This window comes from Metarhizium robertsii, assembly GCF_000187425.2.
Source record: "Metarhizium robertsii ARSEF 23 chromosome Unknown MAA_Scf_5, whole genome shotgun sequence".
Lineage (NCBI taxonomy): Eukaryota > Fungi > Ascomycota > Sordariomycetes > Hypocreales > Clavicipitaceae > Metarhizium > Metarhizium robertsii.
Window position 1 is genome coordinate 1,480,560 of NW_011942193.1, and position 24,677 is coordinate 1,505,236.

Below are 24,677 nucleotides of genomic sequence, written 5' to 3' on the forward strand. Positions count from 1 at the left end.
GTGCGGTTTCCATGCAAAGCCCCCCCGACTAAACAGTCACAGACAATCCGTGGACAAGCGCACCATCATCGAAAACTACGACCTCGTCTCCCTTGCCATTGACGAAATCGTCGACGACGGCGTCATCCTCGAAACAGACCCCACCATTATTGTCCAGCGTGTCAGCAGAGCCCCGGCGCAAGACGTGCCCATCGGCCGCATCGACCTCAGTGAACAGGGTGTCAATAATCTAGCGCAATTGGGCAAGTCAAAGCTGGCAGATTGGTTACGGCAAGGCCTGTAAAAGGCTTTGCTAAACCCGCCGTCTTCTGCGTCTCGTAGACTCTGACATGAAAATACCATTTATGATGATGTGGGAAGTAATGGACGTTTTTTAATTTTGGTTTTGTTTTGTTTTAAAAAAATCTCGTATGGCAGAAGGACAACGGTTGTTGATCTTCTGAAAGCGCCGCATGACATGGGAAATGGGCAGGTTGTATTGTTCTGCTCGGGCCTGGTAGATCTACAAAAGTGGGATGGAGAGGTAGAGAATACAAAACTTTTTTTTTTAAAAAAAAATGTGTTCAAACGCTTCATTGTGTCTATGCTCTAGTTTCGGATGCCGCCTTGCGAAGGCGGTTCATCACAGCGGCTGCTATATCCAGCTCGTCGTCTATACCGTCTACGAAAATAACATCTGCGCCCCGTCTATCCAGCTCTCGAAGAGCGGAGAATAAGCCTTGCGCTATACCGCGGGTTTCTTGACCCAGACCGATGTCGAAGACTTGGCCGACTGTCTCCCCTTGTTCGTTTTGCAATTCCCCAGCACATACATCATACGGCATCTCGTCGTGCTGGCCGCTCTGCTGACTGTGGCCAATCCGCCTCGCATCCAGACGGAGCTTGCTGCATCGCAAGCCAGCGGCGGGCTTCCACCGCTTTGTCCGTATGACTCCCACCTTCTTCCTCGCGGTGCCATTCACGGTGTGTGTGCCCCCATTCGCGGTCGCCGCGACAGCCTCCGCGTCCGCCTCGACAATCCCGGCCCGCCCATTCTCGTAGCTCGACTCGTACAGCACGACCCTCGCCCTGGGACTGTAGTGCTTATACTTCATGCCCGGGGCTCGCGGCGCCGCCTTGCCCTCCTCGCTCTGGTCCTTGTACGCCTTGACGACGTGTTCCCAGCCGGGGCAGCTCCTCAACTCGTCGATGCCCACGCCCCCCGGCCTCAGAACGACCGGCGGATCGCACAGGCCGTCGACGACTGTGCTCTCCACGCCGACCTGGCAGGAGCCCCCGTCGAGGATCATCTCGATCCGCCCATCCAAGTCATCCTTGACGTGTTGCGCCGTGGTTGGTGACGGCTTCGTGGAGGCATTCGCAGACGGGGCAGCCAGCGGCACGCCAGCAAGCTTGATGAGCGTCAGCGCCAGCGGCGACGACGGCATGCGCACGCCAAACGAGTCGAGCCCGGCCGTGACCTCTGGCGCAAGCGGCGAGGGGTCAGGGTTGGGCAGGAGAATCGTCAACGGGCCCGGCCAGAACTTCTTCACGAGAGACTGATATCGCGCGGGGATGGCATCTTGGCCGCGCGAGCCAAGCAGGGTCCGCAGCATGTCGAGATCGCACACGTGCACGATGAGCGGGTTGTCCGACGGCCTCCCCTTTGCCGAATAGATGCCCTTGACGGACGCGCTCCTCGTGGCGTCGGCGCCGAGGCCGTACACCGTCTCCGTGGGGAAGGCGACGGGCGTGTCTTTGGTCCTGAGGTATTCTGCGGCGGGTTCCAGCGCGGCGACTGCGTCTCGGGCGTCTCTGTGAATGCGCCAGTGCTCTAACCTGCCCAGGGGGTCCTTGGAGTCGTCAAACGAGCCCAGTGTGCCCTTGTGAGGGACGGCAACCACCCGCGTGTTCATGGCGGGCGGGGGTGAGATTGTGGTGAAGGGTCGGGACGCGGATCGGGTGAGGGCCGATATAAGTCGTGATGAGGCGAGACGAGCCAACGTGAAATAGTAGTATATGTATGAGTGAGAGCTGAGATGAGAGACTGCCTGGTTGGGTGATGACGAGAGATTCAAGACGGGTTCATTTATAGCGAGACAGAATATGTCATTGGATTATCACCCAAGAGATAAGATGGATAATGGGTTGCGTAGTCGGTGTTTGATATCTGATATTGGCGATGGATTTTTTTTTTTTTTGGCTCACTTTGGACCCTCCGATGCGCGCAGTGACATTTTGGTCTGGTCGTCGGCGCAGAAGGTTTGAGTCAGCCACTTCAATGTTCAATATTGTCACTGGCTGGTTGATACTCCGTACACGCCAGGCACGGAAGGCGCGGCCCACTGGAGCTTCGTCCGCCAGCAGCTTGCACAAGTGAGTGCTCAACACCCATTGGGCCAGCTTAGTTTGGTTCATGTTGTCAACTCTGAACTTCACCACCAGTGAGTCGCTGTGCGCGAGTCTTGTCCTTCAACATAAAACGTGCAGGTAGCCAACACCTCAACCCCTCAATACATGCACCCCTGCATCTCATGAATTCTTAACGCTGTCTATGACCATGTTTCCGCGAGCGATACTAGCCCTTCACCAGCCCCCTCGCCCTTCTCCTCTCCTCCTCCGTCAACACCCATTCAATAGCATCCTCGTCATTACCAAGCTCTTCCCACTCATCGTCCTCCATATTGGCCACCATGAGCAGTTGAGTCACTTTGCCAAACGCCTCTCTGACACGAAATTCCCCCTTGGAGACAATGTTTACGATGCCGCCAAAGTCCCTCTCTATGCGGACCGCGCCAAACGGACTCGTCTTCCCGGCATAGCTCAATATCCTCTTTTCCAGGATCTTGGACAGGTATCGAGCTGTGATATCTAGTAGCGTTCTGAATGTTCCAGGCGTCATTATGCGTGCAATCGGCTTCATTAGCTGATCCCAGCCATGTTCGAATCGTCTCGAAACCTGCTCAAGAATGTCCCCCACGTTTTCGTCATTTTGTTCTGCCACTTCCGCCACACCTTCCTCGTTCAGAGTGTAATCCACGTCCCGGAAAGTATCGTTGAAGATGGGCCGTAATCGAGGCTTGATGACTTGAGCGAAGAGGACTTGGATACCTTCGTTGAGGAGCTCAGAGGACTTGTTGATGAAGCTGGTCTCCAGAGAGTGTAGCGTGTTGGCGGCAAATGTGTTATCCTTGTCGAAAGGGAATGAATCCTTCAAGGACTCGTGTAGCGCTACACCACTTGCTTGGCCTTCAGCTGCTACCACTCGGCTGCCGATGATTCTGCTCAGGTATTCATTTGCCATATCCAGGCTGTTGATGAGCACAATGAACTGGATGATTTTGTCTTCCGGGGGGAAGCCGCCGTGTACGGCTGGCTTGGGATAAGATTCGTCTCGCATCTTGCGCTGCACCATGCCAATGAAATCAGAGCCCAAGACTCGGCCAATAGTTGGAATGACGGATGCAATGACATCCCGCTGTGATGTCGACATTGATTTTTGTATAACCGTATTGACAATGTACATGACGTCGTCTACGGCCGTGATAATAATAGGGCCATGACCGTCGATCGACTTATTTAGGCGCAAGGACAACCCGGTTGGATACTCATCCAGTTGGAATGCTTTTTCTACAGACCGGCGAAAAAAGAACGTCGTCATGACATTATATGGCGTTGTGAGCTTTGCAGAGACCTTCCGATACAAGTTTGACTTGATCAACAGTTCTGGCAATACCAACAGCGCATCTTCATCAGAAGGAACCTGAAGCGCAAGCCCCTTGTTAGTCCTCGTTCCCAACTCCTTGTCATAGTAGAGAGCAGCTTACCATGCATTTACCGGACAGAAACCGCGTGTATAGTGACCATCTTCCGAGCATAAGGGCAATCTCATTCAAAAGCCCATCCACTTCTTTCATGTTGACACCCTCATCCTCGCTGGAACGAGGATTCCCGCCTCCCACAGCTGGGGAATTAACCCGCGGCGTACCACTCCTAGGGGCCTGTGGCAGAAAGCTCTGCACCAAAAACGAAAAGGGATAACTTTTCACATCGGTAATCATCCTGTCAATACCGCGCTCGTCGCTCCAAGTGTCCATGATAATGCCACCCTGGACATCCGCTTCCATCTGTAGTCGCTCAATCACACGAACCATCTTGCCAGCACCATAATGCCGCTCCACGAGACCCCCGTGGCTTTCCACAATCTGCGCTATATGCTCAAACAGCCTCGTCAATGCATTGGCGTAGAAGAATCCCTCCTTCCTGCCGTGGGCGCCGACACTGTCCTTCAGCGTGGCGCGAGCCGTCCCTGCCACCCCTTGGCAGACATATCGCCCGTACACGTCGAGCCCAACGTCGGCTCGTCCAATCAAGGGGAACAGCTTGAAGAATCGGGTGACCTTTGCGCCGTCCCCGTCTCCAGCCGCCTTCTCAAACTCCCGCAGGAAGAGTCCGCAAAGAGACTCTCTTGCCGTCTCCAGCGTCACCCACGGAGGGTCGGGCACCTCCACGCTGGGAACTATACTCGAGGCGAAAGCGCCCCTGGCGATTTCGTCCGGGACCTTGCTTGCTCGGTCCAGGTACGCAGCTGCTGCCTCCCAGTCCTGCGGCGCGCCCATGGAGCCTACCACGCCGTTGACACAGGCTTTGAGCTCGGCAACTTGCTCAACCACGCCCAGCGTGTCTTCTACGCGGTTCTTCTCCAGGTCCAGCTCCTTGACCCTGTTGCTGAGCCTCCCCGCAGTCTCGGCCGCGGACGAGAGCATGTCATTGCTAATGGATCTCGCTGCGATAACCTGAGCCCCCAGGCCGGCTCGCAACAGATCCAATCGGCCGAGATCTCGTGTTAGGTCTGCCTGTGAAGCGATCAGGGAGTCGAGACGGGTTGTTATGTCGGATTCCCGAGCATGCAGCGCTGCCAGTGCGGCGCGCAGTTCGGCCGCGCAGGAGACATGGTTGAGGGGCGATGATGTAGCAGTTTTCGGCTTCATGTCCTTGCCATCCGTGGTGCTGTAGCGATTAAACACGCCATTGGGGAGAGAGGACATTGGCGACGAGAAGATTCGGCCGGGTGGTACATAGCTCCCGGGGGCTTTGTTGACGAGGTTGCTGACTATGGTGTCGACTGAAGAGCTTGTCGATAGGTTGAGGTGTCCAAGACTCCATGTGGTGGTGGTGGTGGTGGTGGCACATGCACCGCCAACGTCACAGTTGGCAGCCACATGCACCCAGGCCTGGTGCGGGCCGTCGAGCTGGCCTGGCCAGTTATGCCCAGCCCGTCCGTTTCGACCCACTAACATGTCAAAACGGAGTACATGCTACGAAGGCGCCAACAACATCCATCATATAAACCTCGGAATTCAGTCCATCAATCATGTTAGAGAACCTCTTTCTATTATACACCCAGTCTTCCACTACCATGAATTGCTATGCTATGCTTATATGTTGGGACTCCAACTCTATGTAAAACAAAATGCCCGTCAAGCAAGCTGCCGCCGAATATATAAACCCCTTGCCATGGAGACATCACACAGCTTGACTATATCCGCTGCCCAAACGCCGCTTTCCGTACTTTAGGTATTTGCGTAATTCATCCGCCCAGAACACTGAGCTACAAAGAACAATGAGCCTGAAAAGATCGCCAAGTCCTATCGCCTCTGTCTGGAACACCTCCTGAAGCCAGGGCATGTATACCACCAATAGCTGGCAGACAACACTGAGTGACACCGCCCAATTGAATAAGCTGTTGGCAAACAGGCCGATTTCACCTCGGAAAATAGATTTTGACTCCGATCGGCAGCTAAGTGCGTTAAACATGTCGAAGAAGACAAAGCACGTAAACGTCATGGTTGTGTCACGTCGTGTTACTTGTCCATCGGCCAGCATTTCGTGCCTGTATATTAGCATGGTGCCGATCATGATAATAACAGCCGATGTTAGAACACGCATGAGAACCGCCCGGGTTAGTACCGCGTCGTTGCGTCTTCGCGGGGGCCGATTCATCACATCAGGATCGACCTTCTCGACTCCAAGGGACTGAGCTGGAGGTCCGTCCATGATGATATCTGAGACTATGTTAACATTGGAGTGACGCCTACGTATACCATGGATACTTACTAATCCACAAAATTTGCATGGCGTTCAAAGGAGTTTTAAAGCCGAAAAAGGTACACAGAAGTACAAGAGACAAGCTGGCAGCACTGGTGCTGAGTTGGAAGGTGAGAAAGTTTTGGATATTGTTGAAAATACCTTTGCCTTCCTCTATTGCGCGCAGAATCGTCGAAAAGTCATCGTCTGTAAGAATCATATCTGCAGCTTCCTTAGCCACGTCAGTTCCGTGGCGACCCATCGAGATACCGATATCAGCCTTTTTCAAAGCCGGAGCATCATTGACTCCATCTCCAGTCATGGCAACAATATCGCCACGAGACTGTAAAGCCTTGATGATCTTCATCTTGTGATCCGGGTTCGTTCTAGCAAAAATAGTGGTATGCTGCATGGCCAGGGCCAGGTCCTCCTCCGACATGTTGTCGACCTCCTCCCCAAGAAGCACAGGCCGCACAGTACCTTGACTACTCGAATGTTCGCTAGCCACGGCGATATTCATGCCCAGCTGCTTGCCAATGGCAAGGGCTGTGGTTTCAGCATCACCAGTGATCATAATAACCTTGACTCCGCCTCGCATAAGCCTCTTGAGGGAACGGCTAACCCCAGGTCTCGGTGGATCACTCATGCCCACCAAACCAGCAAATATCAAGTCCCTGTAGACATCTTCATTGGCCTCCGGGATTGAACTTGTGCTGTTTTCGAAATCGGGCGTCCCAGTGCGCGAAGTTCCCTGTGCAGTCCTTCCTTTAAAAGACTTGGACACAGGTCCACTGGCAAAAGCTAGAACACGGAGTCCCTTCATTGCCATTGTTTGGGCTGCTGCTAGAGCCTCTTGACGTCTAGCTGTATCAAGAACAATCTCTCTTCCGTCATTGTCCAGGTAAGTACTGCATGCAGTAAGAACCTTTTCGACTGAGCCCTTCATGTACGCATATTCTTTTTCTCCTTTAGAATCAGAGCCAATAGTCACGCCCATCCATTTTCTCTCAGAACTGAACGGCGTTTCCGCTACCCGCGGCCCTATGGAGTTGCGAATGTCGTGTTCCTTGAACTTATCAAGCATATCCAACATTGCGACATCCGTGGGTTGGCCGACCCATCTCGAATTCGTGGCTACTTGCCCACGCCCCAGCGTAGAGGACAAAACTGCTGAAGCAGCGGCGCCACTCTCGGTATATTTTTGTGCAAGCCGTGCATTATTGGCGATGTTTCCGATTCGCATAATTCTCAACTGTGTAGGTGTACTCTTATCATCCATGGAATCGCTGTCAGAGGCAACGTCAATCGGATCCCCGGCTCCAAAATACCACATCTCGGACGTTGTCATATGATTTGTCGTCAACGTACCTGGGCAAACACACTCAGTATCTCACTTTAGAACTTTGGCAAAGGGCAACGCTTACCGGTCTTGTCGGTACAAACTACATTGACAGAGCCAAGGGTCTCGACCTTGGGCATCCTACGAACAATTGCGTTGTGTCTTGCCATTCTGTGGACGCCAAGGGCCAGGGTAACGGTTACGATAATCGGAAGGCCCTCTGGAATCGCCGCTACGGCAAGCGAAATAGAAATTGTGAAAATCTCCAATAATTTCTTGCCTTGTAACCATCCAACTAATGAAATCAGGCCAATGACAACAAAAGAGGCCTTACTGAGCTGGGTACCAAGTTCGTCCATGGACAGTTGGAGTGGCGAACGAGGGCTTTCCGTACCAGATACGCTGGTCGCTATGGTACCAAAGTGTGTGCTTCCCCCGGTCGCGAACACAATGCCTCGGCCGTGGCCAGATGTTACCAAGGTTCCCATGAATGCGATGTTGTGTGTGTCACCGCCGGGATCTCCCTCGTGATGTCCCCCGGACCCGAGTGCTGGCGGCTGAGGAAGCTGTAGATGGTTCAATCCGTGGGTACTGACTCGTCTTGTTCGCGCCTCGGCCGTGACTCGGACCGGCTCCGTCTCTCCTGTCAAATTGGAGGCATCTATTGTCAGATCGGTTGCCTTGGTCACACGAATATCGGCCGGGATCCGATCGCCAGTTGTGAACAGTACCAAGTCACCAGGAACAAGCTGTCCGGCCATAACTTTGGTTGATACGGCATCCATGGCATCCTCTACTGGTGTCTTCGTTCCGGAGCTGCCAGTCGAGCCAGGGTCGCCGGATGGTGGTGGCCAGGCAGGAGACTTGGGTATAGTCGCTGAAGGTTTGCTAGATCCCCCGCGTACCAGATGGGCATGGTTTGGGACCAAGTGGTTAAGAGCTTCAATTGACTGTTCGGACCGGTACTCTTGGATAAACCCAACAGTCACTACTATTGTGACGGCGACTGTGATGCTCACCGCATCGTCTAAATTGCCCAACAAGACGGACATGCCCGCGGACACAAGTAGCAGAATGATTAGCGGTTCTTGAAATTGCTTCACAAACCGCAACCAAAGAGGCTCTGGTTCATCATGGGGAATCTCGTTTGGACCATAATCACCCAGTCGGGTCAGGGCATCGGTGGCAGTCAATCCATGTGTTAACGACGTTCGCAAGCGGGCACCGACTTCGCTGGGCGTCATGTAGGAAAATTCATCTGCGACATTCTTGACAAAAGTTAGCGGTACATACTCCAGAAGCCACGGCGACGAACTACATACTCTGGCGTGTGATGAGGGAGTTCGGGCATGTTGCGGTCGGACTGGTTTGCCATTTTCGGACGAGTCGAAGGTGGACATTTCCGTGATGGCTGGAGTGCTCGAGGTAGGGAGCAGTGTCTCCTTCCCTGAGCCGTTGCGAGCAAACCATGGCATCTGCATTGTCGTGCCCAGAGAGTCGGTCGTTCTATTGTAGATATCGCATGGGGATGACTAGATGAATGAGAACCGGATCTGCGTCGTCATAGGGAAATGTTCAGGCGAAGACGTTCGTCGCTCGCATACACCAATGCGCAAGGCGTAAACAGGCCGCTGGAAATGTGGATCAGAGATGGACTATGCAGTGAGGGCAAAAAAAAGACAAGAAAATAAAAGAAAATTGCCCTTGAAGATGGACGAAGAAAGGCAGACGAGTCGCAAAGAGGGCATCAGTCTGTGGACAGTGGTTTGTCGGAGAGTGGATTTACCAAGTCAGGAACTGGGAAACAACTTGCCAGGGGCAGTTTCCGCTGAGAACAGATCTGCATGCGACTTAGAGTGTGGATCCCTTCAATATCAGCCGAAGCCATAATGAGCCAATGACAGCCTGTATGTATTCTCACTACCCGCCAACTTGGTGTCCGTGGCACCATTGCACTCTGGGTTGTGCAGGCGCATGAAATGGGAACAACTCTGAGAGTTTGAGAATACATGGAGGTCGATTCGCTAGAGGTCCGCTGCCTGCTAACAGGCCAAATATGGAATTAGCATGGGGGGAATATAACGAGAGCAAATAAAGGTATTTTTCTAGCCCGGGATGCGCGCGGCTATGCCATGTATTCCGGGCCACGGAGTGTATGCCCACATTAATAGTCGTAGTATATGAATGACCCGTGCAGATCTTGATATTTTCACTTTTTATGGTAGTACTTGTATTGATAATAGCTTCGCTCGAAATGGCTATGGGTTGGCACAAACGACCGTACAGTGGCAGCAGGAGAGGCTCCTTGGAGCAGTTTGAGAATGAATGCGGGCCAAAGGAATACTACTGCTCCATACCCTAGACACAAGTACTCCGACCGGAGTACGGAGTACGGAGTTAATGGTTGATGAATGATGAAGGATGCATGCATCTCAGTTGGGTTAGTGGACCCACCTTTCTGTTGTCCGTAGTGATGATGCGGAAGGAGCGTTCTTCCGTCCTGGGCAGTGGGACGTTGCCTCCCCCCAACCACCTGGTTATTTGCACTGGTACCGATCCTCACCTTCTACCCAGCAGCATCTCGTCACGACCCTCACGTCCACGCTCATTTATCGCTCGGTACGCCATCGCTCTCGGTCGCGGACACGTACAATCAAGTCGGCCGATTATTTCGCTTTGCTATACTGTTTTGCGCGCCCTTTTTTTGCGCGTTGCAAAGCGTCGACACGGTTCAAATCCTTGTTTACCCCGACAACGCGCCACCCTCGGTGCTGTTGACACGAAACTTCTCGACACCCCCACTGGCGCTTGCTCTTCAACCATCTCAGCGGGCTCGCATTAAGCCTTCGTGTACTTGCTCGTTTCGAGCCATTCGAGCAGCTGTGTCGCGTCGCGAAGCGCCACCATGTTCTACTCGGAGACTCTCCTCCAGAAGAGCGGGCCCCTGGCTCGCGTCTGGCTGTCGGCAAATCTGGAGCGCAAGCTGTCTAAAAATCATATCCTACAGTCCAATGTCACCGACAGTGTGGAGGCCATCATCACACCGAACCAGGCGCCCATGGCACTGCGTCTCAGTGGCCAACTTCTGCTTGGAGTTGTGAGAATATACCAACGAAAGACGCGTTATTTGCTGGATGATTGTAATGAAGCTATGATGAAGATCAAAATGGTGAGTCTCCCAGACGGCAGTCTAATTTGTCATTGGAAAAGCTACTAACGTTGTGATCCTAGGCTTTCCGTTCCAGTGGAAACAATGATATGGCTGCCAACTTACAAATGCCGAATCGTGAGGCCTTGCTTTTGCCTGATCGGATCACGCCTTATGACAACCTGGAATTGCCTCCTCCTCCAGATGCCTCATGGCTGCTGTCTCAGGTTGACGACATCACGGCTACCCCAGTCGGCCGCAAAGGCCGTGCCAGCAATAACAGAGATATTAATTTGCAGGAAGATCTTGAAGTCAGTCAATTTTTACATGGCAATGACAACGCAGACGACAGCTTTGCACCAATGGGCGAGTTAGAACTTGAGCTCGACTTCGGCTTCAGCATAGACGACGACTTGAGCCAAAGTATCGAACATGGTCGAGATGCACCGCCAGCACGCGACGTTGAAGATGACATGTTGAGCGATGACTTGGAACTTCGGACACACAACAAGGACGCAACTGATTTGGGAGAACCCCCTGTGAGAATCGCGGATGGAGAGGGCGACATTGCAATGGGTGATGATGATTTCGCTTTCAACGTTGATGACCAATCTGCCATGCCGGGTATGGCTTCCACAACGAATCTGGCCCGTGAAAGAATATCCGAATCGCCACTTTCTGACATTGACGAGAAACTGGCACTGGAGATCGAAACAGAATACTCGCGCCACAACCACACCGATCTCTATGAACCCACGGAAGACACGGAACTTACCATCGTCCGCAGACCTGCCCAACGTGCAAAGAAGCAGAAAATTATGATGCCCGATGAGGAGATTGCCTTGTCGAGCAGTCATATTAAACAGCAACAGGCTGATCGACACAATATCATCAAACCTGCCTCTTTTCTCCCTCGAGATCCCTTTCTACTAGCTCTGATGGATATGCAGAAGACTGGTGGGTTTGTCTCGTCCATCATGACCGAGGGTCGCAGCTCAGCTTGGGCCCCAGAGCTTCGAGGCATGCTCTCATTAGATGCCGTCCGGGGAATGAGCGAGCTCAAGCGAAAGCGAGACAGTGGCATTGCGGATGTGGATAGTGACGCTGGTGCTGCCAAGTCACCGCGCCTGGAACTTGGAGAGGATACAGACTTTGGCTTTGATGGCGACGGCGTGACTAGTCACAGTGTGGCAGCCGATGGCACCATTCTGGAGATCCCAGCCGCTGGCGGCGACGATGATCACTACGAAGCTGACGGTAGTGTAATGAACCCCTTCGACGAAACGACAGCTCCCCTTGTGCATCCTCAAGACAGTGGGCCAGTCTCTGTTGGTACCAAGCATGCCGTGCACATTCTTCGAGACTTGTTTGGAGCTGAGGCTGCCACAAACGCCGAGAGGAGGAAGAAGAGCTCCGTTGTGTTCCAGAATTTGCTCCCCGAGAAGCAAACCACAAAGGCAGAAGCCACCAAGATGTTCTTCGAGTGTCTTGTCCTCGCCACTAAGGATGCGATCAAGGTTGAACAAGGACCAGAGCTGGGGGCGCCCATTAGAGTTCGTGGGAAGAGAGGATTGTGGGGAGACTGGGCTGAGCGAGAAGCCGGAGGCGAGATCTCGAACCAGAACGAGCCGGAGCCTGCAGCGGTCAGTTCTACTGCCGTTGCTGTGGAGGCCTAAAATCACAACCTGGCTGTTGTATGACACATCATTTTGATTTCATGACGGAAAAAAAAAGAATAATTATGGTGTGGTACGCTGTCTGGAGTACTATGTTGGCTAGGAAGATTGGTTGTGTGCTCGTGTATTATACTGGATTCGCGCATTCTTGGGCATTGGCTTGTTGGACTACTCTGAAGGCGTTGCAGGCGTTGATGGGAAGATACCATTGATCACGACGGGATACGGTTGGTCAGGGATGTTTATGAAGAGCACATGTTGGAGCTTGGAGAGCGAAATGGATCTCGATAGAGAGGCCGGTTTTCGCTTCTAAATGTTGGACGTTTTGTGCGAGGGTGCTGGTTACGGGATAGCAGTGATTCTAATTAGGTAGCTACTACACTGAAAATCAATGAGAGGCTTCACATCAACATCTTGCGCGTGCCTGCAAATGCGTGACAATGGAGGAAGATGTTACGAGAAGGAAATTGCCATGTCTGCCTGCTCGTACTTGAAAGTACTCCCTCCGTATGTTCAGTACTTACACTGCAACCGTGACGCAGTGGTCTTTTACGACAACCCCACCATGGCACCCCACGTCCATGGTTCACCCGCAGGCACTCGATTAGATTCCTCCCCGACAACAGGCACCAGTATTTTCTAATCCCAGCCAGCCATATTCCAAAAAACCATTATAAACAACATCATCTATTCGGCAGAGATTCCGCGATCCCTTACCACCTAAATCCTACCAACGCCGGGGCACGCAGGAAAGAGCCTAAAAGCACAACATGCCTCCTCCGTCACAGCTCGCCATCGCAACGGGCGCCGTAAGCAGGCTCCTCAAAGAAGAAGCCTCGTACCACAAGGAACTAGCCGACCAAGAGGCGGAAGTGAAGAAGCTAGAGGAGAGTATCCGCAACGGAGGCGGCGACGGGGATGACAATGCCGAGTTTATGCTGAAGCAGAATGTGCGTTCCCTCCCCTCTTTTGCTTTTATTTCCTGTTTCAATAGTCGTGAAAGAGCACGTGCTCGGATTTATATCCACAGAAAAGAAAGACTGATGATGCCTTGTTTGTTTAGAAAACCGCTGTTGAGCAAACAAAAGCCGTCTTTGGACCGCTGAAAGACAGGATTGCCGCGGCGGTGACCAAGTTGAAGGACCAGATTTCTCTGGCGGAGGAAGCTGGTGGTTCGGAAGACCTGCAGAATGCGAAGGACGTGCTGGGGCAGGCGAGGGCTAAGGCTTGACGCGGAGAGCTGCTCGGGAAATTGGTGGATGTAGATGGTTCCCCAATCTGTTAATGAGAGCATTGAGGCAGGTTACTCGGGCGCCCAACGAGAGATGGCATTATGAGGGACTGTGCTCGGTTCCCTAGGTTGTGGTATCACAGTTTTACAGCATTAAAGTACATCATCCAAGGCAAGAAAAAACCCTAAATCCTTTGCTTTACTCGTCAACTTCCATTTCATCCTCGCCTTCTTCATTCTCCTGTTCTGTCCTTTGGGTCTCCACTTGGTCCTCCATGTCCACATCTCCAGCACCTTGGTCACCTTGATGTGAAGGTGTTGCACTCCCAGGAACCTGTAAATACTTCCCTGAACCTCGTGGCGCTGAAGATGTTGATTCCGCCGGTGTTGGGGCTGCCCTTGATCCCGCCTTGTCTTGCGCGGGCGTGTCCCCGGACGGTGTTCTGTCCCTACTTGAAGCTGCTGCATTTGCAGACTCGTCCTCATTTTCCACGTCGTTCTCGCCTTTCGACTGACCCTCGCCGTCTGGATGTGGAGTCGCATTACCACTGACAACTGGTCTAGGTGTTGTACCCTCCCGCTCTCCGTCAGCGTCATCCTCCCCTTCCTCATTCATGCCCTCTCGCCGGTCAACTTCCTCCTTCTCATCACGAATCTGCCGTCTCAGCATCCTGCCTTCGTCCATGATCCTGTTGAACTGTTCTCTGCGTTCCTTCCATGTTCCTTTGTATGTCCCACTTTCTCGTTCCAGCTCCCTACACTCTTCTTCTAGTTTCGCCAGGTTAGCGAGCTGGTCCTCCCGCGGACGTAATAGTCTATTAGATGTGATCTTTTCTGCTAGTTCGTCGAATTTCTTCCGCTGGTCGAGCGTCGCTCGTGCAGAGTTTAACTGTTCCCTCAGCTGTCCATTATTGGCCCGCACAGCTTGGCATTCTGTCAAAATGCGCTGCTGGTCGGCCGCATATCGTTCGCGCTCGCGTTGATTGGCATCGTGTAGGAATTGTAGACGTGCAATGCTGCTGTCAAAGGCGGCGAAGTCGAGCGTAAGATCTTCTTTCAAGCTGGGGAGGTTCGCGGCATCAGCGCCGTTTTCTGTTGTTCCGTTATGCTGTGTGGCTACGGAGACAACGGAGGAAATGGTAGACAGGCGTTTTGTGATCCGTTTAAAGGGTTTTTCTTCAACGTTGAGAAGACGGGACTTGTGAAGCTCAGATTCGCTTTTCTCGTCGAGCAAAGCCCAGGATGCCATGGTTGGATAATGGACAGGTTGGCAGCAGCAAGTCTTGCGGGATCCAGCTTGTGCGATGTGATACTCCCTAATCCCGAGATGAATTGCAAAGAAATTCGAAGCCGGTCAACTGGTGTTTGTGGACTGGTGTCCTTGTGGTAGTTATTCCAGCCTTGTTTGGGGGTCCACCATTGGCTGCTGCCTTTGTTCATTGGCTGTTGTTACATGGAATTCTGGCGACCCACTGTAGTTAGTAGTACTACTACTACAGTAGGTGCGGCACGCAGACCAGCCGTTGCTGACTAACCGTTATGAAGACCCATGCCGTCATTGGAACAAAAAGTCCCGTTGGGGGCAGCCTTCCATTTCCCCCAACCACGACCTCATTTCTCACAATCACAGCAAACTGAATTTTGGCTGATCGGGTTTCATCAATGTCGGAAGAAGAAAAAGAGCTTCTGGCTCGCATCGGGCAGCTAGCGGGTATGTCAACTTTCCCTTGCTCCATCAGGTCTGGTTTGCCACTGACCCTATCCAGGCCAAATCAACAGACACAAAAGTCAACAGGCTGGAGTCGGGGCCACCTCGAGCCGCCAAGCTAGTGACTATCGAAGTCCGTTTACGATTAACACAGCGAGTCGCTATGGTGCTGACTTGAGAAAAGGAGGAAATGCATATCGCCCACGCAGCGCTTATAATGGCTCGGCATATAGAGTTGGGCGAGCGCAAAACAACCACCGCCATCGGACGCTTCACCTCAACCAATCTCGGCCACCATCTGATTCTAATACTCCAAGTCCGGGTTCAACGACTGGAAGCAGTGGCTGGGTATCTAGAAACGACCGACATCGACAGCTCATCAATGCCAACGTCTACGAGAAAGATACCCAGAACCGCGTCAGAGCCATTGAAGAGACGAGGCAAAAGAAGCTGCAGGACCGGAAGATGCGCGAAAAAAATCAGCTGAAGGATTTTTTGCGCCATCAGGCCAGCGCGATTAATGCGGTTGCTAACTCCAAACCTGGTGTAGGCAAAGCTGAGATTATGATTGAAGGCATCCGTTTCCATGTAGCCGATGGCGGCAAGAAGCTTGTTAAATCATCAGGTAAGCGGTACATATGGTATCAACACATCCGTCTGCCGAACACTACTAATGGACTCGCTTCTTCTTCTTTTCTTTTTTCTGTTTATAGATCAGCATTCTGCCACTCCGAAGACGGCTGTCATCGCCGGTGTCAGATTTCATCGGACGAAAACTGGTAACCTTGTGGCCAACAGAATCGTTCAAGACCAACGGTATGTCGCCAGCGCCATAATGAGCGAAGTGCTGACATTGGACAGTCGGTCTGGAGTTCAAAAAAAGGCTCCCCAACCTTGCAAACTATTCTCAACGACCGGTAATAGATATTTCCAAATGGATCGAACCAGCACTCGCAGCGAATGAGACAGCCCCGAGACGCGGGGCTGGGTATGGGTATATACTAACGACACTTTTTGTAGGTTCCTGCCCCAAAGGCCCGTCTTGTCGATATCAACATGATCCTACCAGAGTGGCTGTATGCAAAGACTTTTTGAAGGACGGCAAGTGTCCCAACGGCGAGTCGTGCGACCTTTCCCATGATGTTTCTCCCGAACGCGTTCCGAATTGCTTGCACTATGCAAAAGGCCACTGCACAAAGGCCGATTGTCCATACACGCACTCCAGAGCAGCGCCCGGTGCTTTGGTTTGCGAGGCATTCGGCTTCTACGGCTACTGTGACAAGGGAGCTTCCTGCACTGAGCGTCATGTTTTCGAATGCCCTGACTTTAGCAATACCGGCATCTGCAAGAGTAAAGGATGTAAACTCCTCCACCGTGAAAGGGCAAGCGTCCTGCGAAACCAGGCCAAAGCCAACGACGCTATGGATGAAGATGTATCCAGCGACGAAGAAGCCGTGGATTCAGACGACGTTGACTCAGATGAGGTTGCAGAATTCATCGAAGCAGAATCAGACGACTCTGACTTTGAGAACCAAAAGGACTTTATACCCCTCTAGATTTGACATGACTTTTAGCACGATACCCATTTGTGCGAGCCAAGGGCATTGAGCTCTTGCAATCAATGCAACGCAGCGTTATGTGTACGCTACCCCTTGTCATTTAACTCGGCTTGGCCTGGCCCTTGCCACACCTAGGTTAGGTAGATGGGGGAGGGTTGTCGGCCGTGGATGGCACATTGTTGATGACATGGCCATTTTTGAAGCACGCTGTTGCGGAACAGGTGCGAAGAGACGGCGTGATAACGAAGAGGATTACGATAGATGATATACTTGTCAATGCGAAAAAAAAAAAATTCAGTTTAGGAAGCATCCACCTAGAGCCTATTCTGCCGAGTCTGGCATGTGCTTTTTGACGTGTTAAGTCGGTGTGCGTGCTGGACAAGGACCACGTTGAGATGTATATCGTCAAGTTCCTTGGTTTAAAGAAGGTCACGGTCCACATTTGCGCCAAGGTTGATAGACAGCATTATTGCCATTTTTAAATTACTTGCCAGCGCGTGGGAGTATGTACATATGTATGGTCCATGCCGTTTTTCAAGTTTAAAAATATCAATGTTGACATTTAAGGAGCACACCCCACCAGTCGACGCAAAAAGACTGGCCTTTGTCAGCCCAACGTGAAACACCAGTCGCTTGTCCTCAACGGTTGTTGTTGCTGCATTGTACGACCCGACCCTTTCGATATCGGCATCGGGCGTCGGGTAAAACAATGCGATTGTGACACCTGTCGCAAGAGAAACCCAAGGCCTGATTGGGGGTGCTGCTTTGTTGCATCCCGAAGGAACATTGAACGGTTCAACGGGTACTGCCACGGCTCAGCCCCTCGGTGTGAAGGCTGGCCTGGCGCTGCCTCAGCTTACGACGTCAATCAACGGCCCCGCGAGCGACGGACATCGAATCGACGTCACACGGCCAGGCGGCACGAAAGGAGAAAGGGTCTGGTGGAAGGAGAATAAATAAATGCGCGGCTCGTCTTTGTCGGAAACTACGTGCTCAGTCGTTCCTTCTTTCCTTCCTTCTCTTCTTCTTCTCATCATAAAAAAGCAAGAAAAGACAGTCGCTGTATCGACAGTAGAGTCTGGTACAACAGTACAGCTGGGAGAAGCTCAAGACAGTGCGGCACCATGGGTCTCCTCGACAAGCTGAAGAAGAAGGACCAGTCCGACGACAATGCGGACTCGGCAGGGGAGGAGGGCGGGCGCAGGCTGGACGCCGCCGAGTTCACATTTATTCGCACAGATACCGCCGGCCAGGAAATCATTCGACCGCCCAACGACGGCCAGGACCAGAAGAACCTGCTCTCGCCCAAGACTTCGGTGCGCTCGTCGCCCCGCCGGAGCCTCGACGTCTTTCGATCAAGTCGATCGCGCAGCGAGTCCGTCTCCTCGCAGACGAGCCACTCTTCGAGACGGCGCCTCTCGGAGCGACTGCACCTGAGCAGGCCGGCCGAGTCCTCCGAGAATGTCCCCGGGAACCTGCCTGCGATTACGCGCTCCGACCCGGCCGATCAGTCGCAGTGGGAGCGGCGGGCGACGATGCTGGCGGGACAGAATGAGCTTGCCCGCGCAAGGCCCGCGTCGCCCGACCCCTCCGAGGGCATGTCACGGATGAGCCTGGCGCCTGGGACCACCGGAAGGAAGCGGAGCGCCAGCTCGTCAAAGGCCATAGACGACGATATCCAGGAAGCGATCCGGTTACACGAGGAGGGGGACTTGCAGAAGTCGACCAAGATATTCGGACGGCTGGCCGATCCGCAGGGGCCGAACAACCCGCTGAGCCAGGTGCTGTACGGGCTTGCGTTGCGGTAAGATTCGCCCGCCCCTGCATCGTGAGATTTACCAAACGTCATGGCAGAGCTGCTGACGCTGTGCGTTTCCCTCCTCCCGCCGCAGACACGGATGGGGCTGCGATCCTGACCCAGAAAAGGCCATCACGTATCTCACCGCGGCGGCGTCCAACTCGGCCGCCATCGAGCAGCTTGCCCTTGAGGCGGGCATGAAGAAGGGCGGCGCCGCCAAGGGGGAGTTGGTCATGGCGATATTCGAACTCGGCAACTGCTTCCGCTACGGCTGGGGCATCAAGAAGGACTCTGTTGCTGCGAGGCAGGTGAGTCTGGATGAATTACGCCATAATAACCGCCAACACACACACACACACACACAAGAAAAGCATTAACGTTTTCCTTTAGTATTACGAAACGGCAGCAAACCTCGGAGATAGTGGCAAGTTTCGCCGCGGCACTCACTCCCAGGGCCAATCGGTACACTAACAAAAGGTTCAACAGACGCTATGAACGAAGCAGCCTTTTGCTACCTCAATGGAATCGGTGGTGAAAAGGACAAGGTCAGCAGCGAATGCCCCCTCCAGACTTACACACGCCCCGTCTTCCCGCACAGCAGTGCATACCGAGAACAATAATTGATGCACATGTCGCAAGCTACACATGCGCACCAAGGGTGGCGGAGAACTTACGAAAAAAAAAAAAAAAAAAAGAGACCGCTGCGGCATTTGCGTGACACAAGACAAAAGTCCGCATTTTGCACGTCTCAAAGCGTCTTCTCCCCCGCCTTTGATGCCCAACGTGCCACGCAAATCCGCCGTTGGGTACAAACAAGTGCTCGGGTTTGCCCTCAAAAAATACCAGCATCAAATCGGCATCCTCCCCGCTACCAGGCCACCGTCACCAGTCATTCCCTCACTCGTAAGCACGAGGCTAATTCTATACTTGGCACAGTACACCGCGGCTCGGTACTTTCGACAAGCCGAGAAAGCCGGCAACAAAACTATCGGAAATTCATGGTGAGTGATTTCCCCCCCTCTGTCCTTCTTTTCTATAGCCCCCTCTCATGTATCTGCCTCGTATTTGTTCCTTGGGGGGGCCGTGGGGAGTGGTGGCAGCCTGTTGACCGCGTGAGCAGGATCTGGAAACCCAAGTACGACCCTTCAGAAATACGAAAGTAACCCGTCGTACATTTTGTGAAGGCATCAGAGCCACGTCTTTGCCGTCGCCTTTGCATACTAGACACCTCGGTACCTAGGGGGAACAGTGTATCATATTCATATTCATTTTTTCTTCAGCTAGCTAGCTGTTGGCGGGACATTACCTTTCCTCACCCGCGACGAAATACAAATTTGTCAATTCCCAAACTACTACTAGGCACCCATTTGTAATGTCCTTTGCGTTGGTGGCTTTCTACAAGAAACATGGTTGATCCCCGCTCGTACACATCTCTACGCACGCGAACCCATGTAAAAAAAAAAAAAGAGAGAGAGAAAGAAAGATGGAAATACGGAAGCCACATCCAGGACCAGGCAGCTGGGTATTCGGTGGTGAAGCCTACCTTGTGAAACGTTGCGGTGTGCATTATTGCGTCCTCGTCGCGAATTCAGACACTAACCAACTAGTTACATGGCCAATCAACCAAATCCAAACCCCGTCATGCAAACGCGCTGCCCTCTCCGAGCCCAGCCAGCATCATTTGACGCGCCACCGGCCCAGGAAACTCCCCTCCCCAACCGTGACTCTCATCAAGCTCAAACTCTCCAGCCAACCCGCACCCGCGCCAAGGTCACCATGGCCCCAAGATCGAGGCACATGCGCAAGCGGTGTGAGACTCTTGTCCAAGACGGCGTCTACGTGTAAGACAAAAAAAGCAGTGCACCCCCACGCCGCACCCCCAGAGGCTAACGTCGAACAAGATTCGCAAGCTAAACCCGGCCCGTGGCCGTCACAAACGTCCAGAAGCTGCCATTTTTAGCTTTTCCCCAGTAGCCGCTGTGGCTGGGCCGAGCGTCTCCGCACACCAGACAAAGGCAACCCAGTCGATTCAATCTTGTTTCAATTTCTGTTGGCCTCGTAAAAAAGGGCTGCGCCTTGCAGAATGGCATGGCGACACTTTGACATGCGCGGGTAGCTCTCACGAGAGTCGAGGCAATGCCTTTTTTTTTTTTAACACATAATTTCCGGCGGGATGGGGGAGCTGGACCCTTTTTACTTCCGATGTCTGAGAGTCTGCATTCATGCCGTCTGTTTGCTACCAACCAGCTTGCTCCGACATGTTACATTCCCCGTCTTTCTGGGAAGCTGTACATACACATGGGGCTGTGACCTTGCTTATGGTGTGCATCCTGCAGCTACTCGCTTGTCTTTGTCGTCACGTTGTTGCGAACAGATGCTACTCTCCAGCGTTTCCCCTCCATTCCCATGCCTCTCCACGCAAGGCACCGGCGACACTTGACATCAATTGATGCTCCTGCAAGTAACTGGGGACGCCACCGATATTCATGCACCGCTATCGAGTACGGGAGTCAACTCTTGGGGACTTATACCTAGTACTCAGAGTAACCCAGACGAGCCCATGACTGTGGTTTATGTTGTTTTGTCATTCATTGATGTCTGTCGTAAGTATTTGTATCTCAACAGTTTTCACTATCATGTCATTGTCCACAAAGAAAAATAGAGATTGCCAGCTTGCAAGGCATTACACGCATCTTGCCCGCTGCAATCCACCAAGGAAACATGAGTTGATCACCCATCACGCTTGATCCATCGTGGTGGTCTCATCAGTCTCCTGGCTTTCAGTCTCCCGTTGCCCTCTCGAGCCGCTGTGTGTACCAGATCTGGCCAAGCCGATTTGATACGCCAGTTTTCTCGGAGCAACATGCCGTCCCCCAGTGTCCATCTCTCCTTGATACCTCTTTCCCCCTTCCTTCCCCCGATCCAATATACAAGAACAACGGACTGGAGCCTCTCGATAATATCGTATAAAATATAGCCAAATGCCCCATGAACCCGTAGTCACCAGATAAAACATAAGGAAAGAGGCGGCGGCGGCGAGTCGCCAAGCCTAGAAATAAACAAAACATCCGCACAAAATATCAATGCTCGCTCGCTTGCTGAAAACAAACAACCCATCAAAGTTAAAAGGAAATTTCGTCAAAAGTAATGAACATAAAAGCATTCCATCATCAAGAATTCAAGAGGACGGAGTCGGCACAAAAATAACACTTTGTTGCGTGAGCAAATGGTCTGATTGGCTGAGTCATGTCCGCGAAGGAGACAGTCAAGAATAAGTATACTCGTCAATGGTAAAAAGAAGTAGAAGAAAATAAAATGGCAAAATAAAATGATAATCAAAGAAAACCCAGAAAACAGTCATTAAAAAGGTTGCAGGGCCGTCATATTTCGTTATCATGAGGTTCATTTTTGCTGTATCATTTCATGTCGTAATCATTGCGGTTCGTTGCATGGCTGCTCTCCGCAACCATTTTAGCAAAGTTTCGAACAACGTCGCTGGGGATTTGATCCCAGAGAAGTGAGCGTGTGTATACGTCAGCAGCACCGCCTTGTTTGTTGGCCGCACGCATTGCAGCCAGGGCATCCGCGAGGTTCTTGCGACCCTGGCTGGTAGATCTTTCTGGGGCGTGTTGTAGAAATTCTTGATTGCTTACGCCGTCATATTGTGCTGCTGAGAGGGAAAAGATCTGCTCGTTCATCTGATCCTGTGTTGGTTGTGTCAACGAATCGCCCAGCTCTTCAAGCATCGATGGGGCGGTGCCTTCCATGCTTATGTCGCCCATGCCTGTGTCAGTGACATGGGGATGAGCCCAACTCGCACCAGATGGTTGGGGGGCGATGGCTGGCATTTCCGCTGATCCCGAGTTGATGCCAGCATCCTTGAGGACATTGTCAAGGAGAGTTGCTGACGCCGCGCGAACATCTTCAGATACGCGAGGGATGGTTGGCATGGACCGGCTGGACATGACAAATGCGCCGACGAGGAAGAGCATGAACAGTAAACCTCCCTGAGAGGCACCTTTCTCACTCTCAAGGGGCATGATGGCACTGTCGTTTTTCTTGGTTGGTGCAAGCGAGACGTGCGGTCTAACATGTAATGGTTCAGTGGAATAGTCATTGAGGAAGTTCGGGTTGTCCCAAGCCCCCGGCATGCCTATCCCTTCCATGCCAAAGTTATCGGGGATGCCACCGTTTGCCCCAGGGCCTGAAGTAGCCAGGGATTGGCTTTCTAGCCTCTGGACGTGTTCTGTGAGGACGTTGACCTTTTTTCGTAGTTCGCCGGTCTCGAGAGTGTGTGCACGAATCATTTCGTCCTTCTCAAGGCGTAGCCCTTCAACAAAGCTCATGAGATCTTGCTTCTCTTGCATGAGTCCCTCACACTTGTCTTTCAAAGCCGATATCTCCTCCTCCATGTCGGTGATGAGTGCAGTGTAGTGCTTCTTCTCATCTTCCAGTCGCTCAGTGTGCTGCTTCTTCCGCTGTCTTGAGTCGAGGCTATCCGAGATATATTAGTATATGCAGGGCAAGGGTAAGCACGAGGGCGGACAAGAGACTTACGCTGCTTGGCGATTTCTCAGCAGGCGTTTTTGCTGCTTCAGCTCCTTGATCTCTTGTTCATCGGTTGACTGGGAAATAAGGGAATCGATATTGCTCAGGTTACGTTCAGCCGGAATGTCAAAGCGGGCATTCTTCTTGCGGATACCATCTCCTCGTCTCAGATCGTTATGTGACCGAATTATAGGGCTCCCAGGTTGCATTTTCTTGTTCATTGTCTGGGCGGGGACCATCCATTCCTTCTGCGGAGAGGTTGGAATAGACTGATCCCCTTGGTGAAGCGATGCGAACATGTTGCCAGTACTGTGGAAGGGGTTATGGTTTTGCGTAGGTCGCTGGAAGACAGAGTTGCTAGAATCGAATGTAGTAGAGACATTGTTGAACTGCTGCATGGAGTTTTCAGGCCCCGAGTTATTACTCATACTCCACTGAGTGCCATGTTGAGAAAAAACTTGGCCCTGTGGATGTATGAAAGGGTTGGGAGGGCCGTTCACATTGTTTCCACCGTTCTGGTCCGGGAAAGGGTTGGATGGCACCGACTGCATATCTACAGACTGCCAATCTTCCGTCTTGGGGGAGAAGAGCGTGCTACCAACAGCGAAGGACTCTCTTCGGCTGTTGGCCATTGGTGGTGACAATTCCAGGCCGGAGTCAACAGTGCTGTGCTCAATAAGCCCGTCGTCTAATACACCGCTCTTGTCCTCTTCTTCAAAATACTTCTGTTGTGCGTGGTGGGTATCCACCGTCAGAGGCGTGGATCTGTAAAACGGCTGCATAGCAAACTGTGAGGCCATTGCAGCGATGGAATTTGGTAAAGCTTCTCGGGACAGAAGCTTCAAAAGACGATAGATGTATAGAAGGAAGAGGCGGACTGTAGGAGGGAAAATGCGAACGGAGGACTGGCTGTTACGAGACCCCAGGACCTAATAGCGCAGCATTAGTGCATCGTGTGGAAGCGTCTGACGTACTGGAAAAGTTATGGCAGGGGGTTGGGCACGCAAGTTCAAGCTCGGAGGGCTCGAAGATAAGCAACAGAAGTTACCAATCATGTGAGGTAGGGAAGCCAAAGATGAGATTGCTGGAGGGTGGCGGAATAAGTCACAGCAGTGGCATCAAACTTAGTGGTGTAGGACGGCTTTCTTGCAGTTGGGTTCAGGCCACACCCGTGTTGATGATGGTGAATAGGGTATATTGAGAGTTGAAACATACAAGCTCAAACTCAAGCAGTAAGTATAAATATTCCGGCCTGTGGAAATTTCGCAAAGTCGTGTAATAGACGAGAAGAAGTAAATAGCAGATTCAATATGTTGCTGCGGCGGTGGGGGATTCAGCGTGTAGGTCCGGTGAGAGAAATAAATCGGAAGTAAGAGCTGCGGAGCAAGCAGAAGAGAATACTGTCTGCAATGAGGAGGAAAAAAGTCAAGGAGGAGAAGAAGACAAGGGACACCAAGGTCTTGTCGTGAATAGGACGGATGAATATTGGGCTATGAACAATAAAGGAACGCTAGAAAGTGGGAGGGGAGGCGGCAGATAGGTTATGTACTTTGTGCGGGCTCTGGACGGCGGGCGGGTGGGCATGACATGGGGTGGTGTGTTGT

The 24,677-nt window shown here is 52.3% G+C and overlaps 10 protein-coding genes across 10 annotated transcripts in view; 5 read left to right on the forward strand and 5 right to left on the reverse strand.

Annotated features, from left to right (window-relative positions):
* The window catches only part of MAA_04205 (coatomer complex, zeta subunit), a gene marked incomplete at both ends in the record, with an annotated part of 837 nt that extends 554 nt beyond the window's left edge, over positions 1-283 (forward strand). The window contains one exon of the mRNA XM_007822203.1: positions 43-283. Coding sequence (XP_007820394.1) covers positions 43-283 — 241 coding nt within the window. The remainder of the gene's footprint in view (positions 1-42) is intronic.
* Positions 284-581: 298 nt separating this feature from the next.
* MAA_04204 (Sua5/YciO/YrdC) lies at positions 582-1,895 on the reverse strand (the record flags this gene model as incomplete). The annotated part of the gene is made up of 1 exon (XM_007822202.1): positions 582-1,895. The coding sequence occupies one exon, from the start codon at positions 1,893-1,895 to the stop codon at positions 582-584; it is 1,314 nt and encodes a 437-aa protein (XP_007820393.1).
* A 662-nt stretch (positions 1,896-2,557) lies between these two features.
* On the reverse strand, positions 2,558-5,279 carry MAA_04203 (intra-Golgi transport complex, subunit 4; the record flags this gene model as incomplete). Its single annotated transcript, XM_007822201.2, has 2 exons — positions 2,558-3,742; positions 3,807-5,279. The coding sequence occupies 2 exons, from the start codon at positions 5,277-5,279 to the stop codon at positions 2,558-2,560; spliced, it is 2,658 nt and encodes an 885-aa protein (XP_007820392.2).
* Positions 5,280-5,505: 226 nt separating this feature from the next.
* On the reverse strand, positions 5,506-8,886 carry MAA_04202 (ATPase, P-type phosphorylation site; the record flags this gene model as incomplete). Its single annotated transcript, XM_007822200.1, has 4 exons — positions 5,506-6,044; positions 6,097-7,434; positions 7,491-8,673; positions 8,728-8,886. 4 exons carry the CDS (start codon positions 8,884-8,886, stop codon positions 5,506-5,508), a joined length of 3,219 nt encoding a protein of 1,072 aa, XP_007820391.1.
* A 1,424-nt stretch (positions 8,887-10,310) lies between these two features.
* Positions 10,311-12,229, forward strand: MAA_04201 (double-strand-break repair protein rad21; the record flags this gene model as incomplete). The annotated part of the gene is made up of 2 exons (XM_007822199.1): positions 10,311-10,574; positions 10,637-12,229. 2 exons carry the CDS (start codon positions 10,311-10,313, stop codon positions 12,227-12,229), a joined length of 1,857 nt encoding a protein of 618 aa, XP_007820390.1.
* Positions 12,230-12,999: 770 nt separating this feature from the next.
* On the forward strand, positions 13,000-13,460 carry MAA_04200 (Tubulin binding cofactor A; the record flags this gene model as incomplete). Its single annotated transcript, XM_007822198.1, has 2 exons — positions 13,000-13,179; positions 13,293-13,460. 2 exons carry the CDS (start codon positions 13,000-13,002, stop codon positions 13,458-13,460), a joined length of 348 nt encoding a protein of 115 aa, XP_007820389.1.
* Positions 13,461-13,659: 199 nt separating this feature from the next.
* Positions 13,660-14,709, reverse strand: MAA_04199 (Tho complex subunit 7/Mft1p; the record flags this gene model as incomplete). Its single annotated transcript, XM_007822197.1, has 1 exon — positions 13,660-14,709. One exon carries the CDS (start codon positions 14,707-14,709, stop codon positions 13,660-13,662), a length of 1,050 nt encoding a protein of 349 aa, XP_007820388.1.
* Positions 14,710-15,122: 413 nt separating this feature from the next.
* On the forward strand, positions 15,123-16,724 carry MAA_04198 (zinc finger domain-containing protein; the record flags this gene model as incomplete). The annotated part of the gene is made up of 3 exons (XM_007822196.1): positions 15,123-15,171; positions 15,227-15,793; positions 16,189-16,724. The coding sequence occupies 3 exons, from the start codon at positions 15,123-15,125 to the stop codon at positions 16,722-16,724; spliced, it is 1,152 nt and encodes a 383-aa protein (XP_007820387.1).
* A 1,127-nt stretch (positions 16,725-17,851) lies between these two features.
* Positions 17,852-18,996, forward strand: MAA_04197 (Tetratricopeptide-like helical; the record flags this gene model as incomplete). The annotated part of the gene is made up of 3 exons (XM_007822195.1): positions 17,852-18,531; positions 18,620-18,833; positions 18,916-18,996. The coding sequence occupies 3 exons, from the start codon at positions 17,852-17,854 to the stop codon at positions 18,994-18,996; spliced, it is 975 nt and encodes a 324-aa protein (XP_007820386.1).
* Positions 18,997-21,941: 2,945 nt separating this feature from the next.
* Positions 21,942-23,873, reverse strand: MAA_04196 (bZIP transcription factor; the record flags this gene model as incomplete). Its single annotated transcript, XM_007822194.1, has 2 exons — positions 21,942-23,019; positions 23,083-23,873. The coding sequence occupies 2 exons, from the start codon at positions 23,871-23,873 to the stop codon at positions 21,942-21,944; spliced, it is 1,869 nt and encodes a 622-aa protein (XP_007820385.1).
* Positions 23,874-24,677: the final 804 nt, after the last annotated feature.